At 47.5% G+C, this 5773-nt stretch overlaps 1 protein-coding gene across 1 annotated transcript; it reads left to right on the forward strand.

Annotated features, from left to right (window-relative positions):
* Positions 1-202: 202 nt before the first annotated feature.
* Positions 203-5025, forward strand: LOC120910633 (zinc finger protein 84-like). The gene is made up of 2 exons (XM_040322387.1): positions 203-237; positions 3531-5025. The coding sequence occupies exons 1-2, from the start codon at positions 203-205 to the stop codon at positions 5023-5025; spliced, it is 1530 nt and encodes a 509-aa protein (XP_040178321.1).
* The last annotated feature ends 748 nt before the right edge of the window (positions 5026-5773 follow it).

Genomic DNA, 5773 nt, shown 5'->3' on the forward strand with positions numbered 1-5773 from the left:
TGAGAAGGGAGTGACTCAAAATAGAGTTGGGTGACACACAGGTGGTGTCACTAGTACCTCCCACTCCTTTCCAGAATTTTCTGGTGTTTTCTGTGAAGAGAGGGGAGATGGAGCCAGCTGGGGTGTTCTAAAGGAGTCCTGACCAATCCCCATTCTGGATTGGCAGGAGGCAAGCCACCTTAAATACCCAGGGTGAGCCCAGATGGGAGAGGAGTTGGTGGAAAATGGAGATGGAGTGTAAGGCTGTCGGGGTCTTTGAGGGATCTGCCCAGTCTGGGGGGGGTGAACTTTGGCCTGGGCTCGGGTGCTAGCAGGACCCTCTTACAACCCAACGAGGTATTCTGACCAGGAGGAGCAAGAGAGGACAGTGGGAGAACACTGCCGGGCAAGTCTCGAGGAGGTCTTCAAAGGCAGTCAAGAGGGCTGGTGAGTCAAGAGGGCTGATGAGGCACGCCTGAGAGAACTGAGATGCAGCAGTCTGGGATGGGTGCAGAGCCAGTCTGGAGGATTGTTGTGGCACGAGCAGTGGAAAGGGGCAGCTGCAGCCGGGAGGGCTGGCAGTCCCGGACGAGCCCCCAAATATAGCTGTACCCAGCCAGGCACATACTTTTCAAGCATCCAGAGACATGAAAGTAGTCCCTGCACTTGTTTTTTGTAATTCATTGAGGGGAATTTGACTTGGCTAGGGATAGGGAATTTATCACTGAGAGCAGTAGCCACAGGGACAGCTAGCACTGGAACCGTCTATATTTTGCTACACCATAGAGGCCCTCGGTCCCTGCCTGCAAAGGGCATCTGTTTTAGGCCTCGCTGAGCCAGTGTCAGGCTTGCAGTGCTAGTTGGTCCGGGAAGTGCAAGCAAGTGATGTGCTGGAGGAGCGAGGAGTGATAGTCTGCAAGCAAGGAAGTGCAGGAGGGGAAGAAGAGATTGTATATACCGTGGTGTATATAGTTTGCCTGGCATTTATCTGGGCATCTGATAAATTCCCTATCCGTAGCCATGTTAAATTCCCCTCAATACAATACAAAAAAAACAAGTGCAAGGACAGCTTTCATGTCTCTGGATTCTTGAAAAGTCTGTGCCTGGCTGGGCAGGGTGACAGACGGACTACTACACTCAGCAGCCCCATATGGGGGTACCGCTACATATATGATGTCACAATAATAAAGCTTATATCTTACAGATGATATTCTCTCTCATTCTCTTGGTTTAGAGTGGAGATCCAATCGATATAGAATTTGAGGTGAAATCAGAAGAAGAAGAGACGTATGTGAGGGATGATCAGCAGTCTATGGAGGAGGATGGAATAACGGGGACATTTATAGAGGAGGACACTCCTACAGAGATCAGCACAGGTGGGTCATTAACACTAAATCCATTCCTCCACCCAAACTGCTCACTGATTGGTCCAGAGTAGGGCGGGGACTGGGTGATATCAAAAGTATTGAGGGGGAGACAGAGGCGCCAGGTGACCAATGGTGTAGCACAGTTTAACCACTTGCCCATGCTATAGCCGATAGACGGCTACATCGCGGGCCTTAATTGCTGGGGTGGGCTTCAATAGACGTCCTTCCATGCATGACGTCCTTCCGTGCGCGCCCCCTATGAGGCATGTGTGGCGCGCTTTGTGATCACCGAGTCAATGAGACTCGGCTAATCACAGATCGGAGTAAGGGGCCAATCCTGGCCCCTTACCATGTGGACTGCTGTCAGCCAATGAAAAGATCGGTAATCTGCTTTTTTTCTGCTCACACTAACAGTGGGTGGATTAACCAATTTAACCAATCGGAACACGTTTCAGAGGCTATTCACGCCTCCTTCCTCAGCCGATGATTGAGCACCGAACGGAGAGAGCTTTTTATGGCTGCTGACAATTAACCCTTAAAGAAGGTAATGGGCTAGAACTTAAAAGGAGCAGAAGGAACGTGCTTCAAGGACACATATATATGTACATAATTTCAGCTTCCACTGATTATTGAACACCAATATTATGTGTCCTCCTAACCATTACATTATATACTCTAAGGCCCCGTACACACGACCGAACATGTCTGCTGAAACTGGTCCGCGGACCAGTTTCAGCAGACATGTTCGGTCGTGTGTACGGCCGACCGGACAAATGTCCGGCGGATCGGACAGGTTTCCAGCGGACAAATGTTTCTTAGCATGCTAAGAAACATGTCCGCTGGAAGCCTGTCCGTCGGACATGTTCGGTCGTCTGTACAGACTCACCGAACATGTCCGCTCGGCCGAAAGCCCTCGCATTCGTCGAAGTGATTCGACGCATGCGTGGAAGCATTGACCTTCCAGGGTCGCGCACATCGCCGCGTCATCATCGCAACGACACGTCACCGCGTTTGTTTTCCGCGCTGATTTTGGTCTGATGGTGTGTACAGCCATCAGACCAAAATCCGGCAGCGGACATGTCCGATGAAAACGGTCCGCGGACCGTTTCATCGGACAGATCCGCTGGTGTGTACAAGGCCTTAATTGTACATTACATACTCCTGACTTCTCCTCTCTCCCCTCCACCCACTGCTATATATACACATAATATGTGAGCAAGGAAAAGACACATAAAGGAGAGATGCGGGTGCTGCATACCCCGATAGGGGTATAATATGTATTCTCTTTTGTTACACCCATTTCCTACCAGCTGGACATCAGTAATGGGAGGAGTCAGTAACCCAATGATGGAGGAGTCAGTAACCCAAGGATGGAGGTCTTCAGGATCAGTCCAGTCTTCATCTTGGTTGTTCTCCCCCATCCTCACTCTCTGACCTCTGGTGGGGCTCAGCCTTGCTGTTATTCATGACTAAATCATGGACTAAATAAGGAAGTGCAGGACTTCTTGTGTTGGGAAGATGGCAATGAGTGATAGAGGGGGAGGGGACACTCGTCCTATAATCCCCTCATCACTGTCACCCCTATAAAAGACAGTTCTCGTTGTTTCCTCACTCTCTGACTAAGGTCCATGAATAAAGAAATGATCTGGTAGGAGATCAGAGGACCCATTTACTAGTTACCTTGAGGGGGGAATTGTAAGATCCTCAGAGACAAAGCTGCCTGATGTGGGCGGAGTCCTGGTTTAGGGGAACCAATCAGCTCATGTCTAGTAATAATCTTTGTATTTCTATTTTAGTAGATGGACGGGAGATGAGGAAAACCTCAGAGGATTGTCTCACTTTGTCTCCAGACTGTAAAGTAGAAGATGAGGACATCACACAGTATAGCCCAGAAGAAAACCTGACTACCTCAAATGTCCATCCGGCACCACACAGTGTAGATGGACCATCGTATTCCTCTTATCCTGAGGAACCTCAGACTGTGCGGGATGGTGCCGCACCAGCGTATTCCTCTTATCCTGAGGAACCTCAGACTGTGCGGGACGGTGCCGGACCATCGTATTCCTCTTATCCTGAGGAACCTCAGACTGTGCGGGACGGTGCCGGACCATCGTATTCCTCTTATCCTGAGGAACCTCAGACTGTGCGGGACGGTGCCGGACCATCGTATTCCTCTTATCCCGAGGAACCTCAGACTGTGCGGGACGGTGCCGTCCTTCCAACAGATAAAAGGTTTCCCTGTACTGAGTGTGGGAAGAGTTTCTGTTCTAAATTCAAACTTAATTTGCATAAAAGATCTCACACCGGAGAGAAGCCATATTCCTGCCCTGATTGTGGGAAATGTTTTTCAGATAAGTCCAAATTGTATAGACACCAGAGAATGCACATGGGGGAAAAACCGTACTCCTGTCCTGAGTGTGGGAAATGTTTTTCAGAGAAGTCCAAACTCAGCAGACATCAGAGGTCTCACACAGGTGAGAAGCCGTATTCCTGTCCTGAGTGCGGTAAATGTTTTTCACGGAAGTCTATTCTTAGCAGACATCAGAGATCACACACAGGTGAGAAGCCGTATTCCTGTACTGAGTGCGGGAAATGTTTTGTGCAAAAAACAGAACTTATTGCACATCAGATGTCTCACACGGGGGAGAAGCCGTTTTCCTGTCCTGAGTGCGAGAAATGTTTTTCAAGGAAGTCCAATCTTTACACACATCAGAGATTGCATACGGGAGAAAAGCCATATTCCTGCACTGAGTGCGGGAGACGTTTTGTAAAAAATTCTGAACTTGTCACACATCGGAGGTCTCACACGGGGGAAAAGCCGTATTGTTGTCCTGAGTGCGGGAAATGTTTTTCAGATAAGTACAGTTTTTTTAAGCACCAGAAATTTCACATGGAGGAGAAGCCATATTCATGTTCTGAATGCGGGAAATGTTGTGTACAAAAATCAGAACTTGTCGCACATCAGAGGTCTCACACGGGGGAGAAGCCATTTCCCTGTCCTGTGTGCGGGCAATGTTTTTCACAAAAGAACAACCTTTACAGACATCAGAAGTTGCATACGGGAGAAAAGCCCTATACTTGTACTGATTGCGGGAAATGTTTTGTACAAAATTCACATCTTGTCATACATCGGAGGTCTCACACGGGAGAAAAGCCGTATTGTTGTCCTGAGTGCGGGAAATGTTTCTCTGAGAAGTACAGTTTTAATAAACACCAGAGATCTCACATGGAAGAGAAGCCGTATCCCTGTTCTGAGTGCGGGAAATGTTTTCCAGATAAGTCCAGTTTTTATAACCATCAGAGATCTCACACGGGGGAGAAGCCGTATTCCTGTCCTGATTGCGGGAAATGTTTTTCACAGAAGTCCAGTCTTTACAAACATCAGAGGTTGCACACCGGAGAGAAGCCTTATTCCTGTAATGAGTGCGGGAAATGTTTTTCACAGAAGTCCACTCTTTCCACACATCAGAGATTGCACACAGGGGAAAAGCCGTTTTCCTGTACTGAGTGCGAGAAAAGTTTTACAGTGAAGTCCGCTCTTACTGCACATCAGAGATTGCACACGGGGGAGAAGCCATTTTCCTGTACTGAGTGCGGGAAATGTTTTACAGTGAAGTCCGCTCTTACTGCACATCAGAGATCTCACACGGGAGAGAAGCCGTATTCCTGTCCTGAGTGAGGGAATTGTTCCTCACCGGAGTCCTGTCTTCCTGTACATCAGGGGTCCCACACAACTCTCGAGGTGTATTAGTGAGTGCGGGAAATGTCTTGTATATGAATGTTGCTGGACATGTGGGGAAGAAGCACACCCTGATATACACCTCAGATATTCTCCATGGCTGATCTTCATCATGTAAGAAACAGTTCATAAAGAGATCAGAGATCACCAAAGACATGGATGACGTGTTGTACCGTGTTGGCCATTGATAGCAGGATAAAAATAAAAATGGAGTCATCACCTCTCATTGGCTGAGTACATTTTGTGGTGTGGAGACTTAGAGGTCTATTATTCTTTTGCAAGAGGTCTGTTTTCTCAAGTCGTCTTCCAGGACGAAACACGTTAACCCCACCACTTACAAGGCGATCCTCTGGGGCTTTTGAAATAAAAATGGAGTCATTCCCTCTCATTGGCTGAGTACATTTTGTGGTGGAAACTTTTGCAAGAGGTCTGTTTTCTCAAGTCGTCTTCCAGGACGAAACGCGTTAACCCCACCACTTAAAAGGCGGTCCTCTTGGCTTTTTAAAATTAAAATGGAGTCATTCCCTCTCAATGGCTGAGTACATTTTGTGGGGGAAGATTTCACAAACACTTACAGGTCTGTTTCTATAAACTTTTTTGCGCTCGTAAACAAAAAAAGAGCATAAATTTTGAGGAAAAAAAAAATTTTTTTTACATCCTGCTATAAAACACATCTAATATATATTTT

The sequence above is a fragment of the Rana temporaria genome, chromosome 8 (assembly GCF_905171775.1).
Source record: "Rana temporaria chromosome 8, aRanTem1.1, whole genome shotgun sequence".
Classification (NCBI taxonomy): Eukaryota; Metazoa; Chordata; class Amphibia; order Anura; family Ranidae; genus Rana; species Rana temporaria.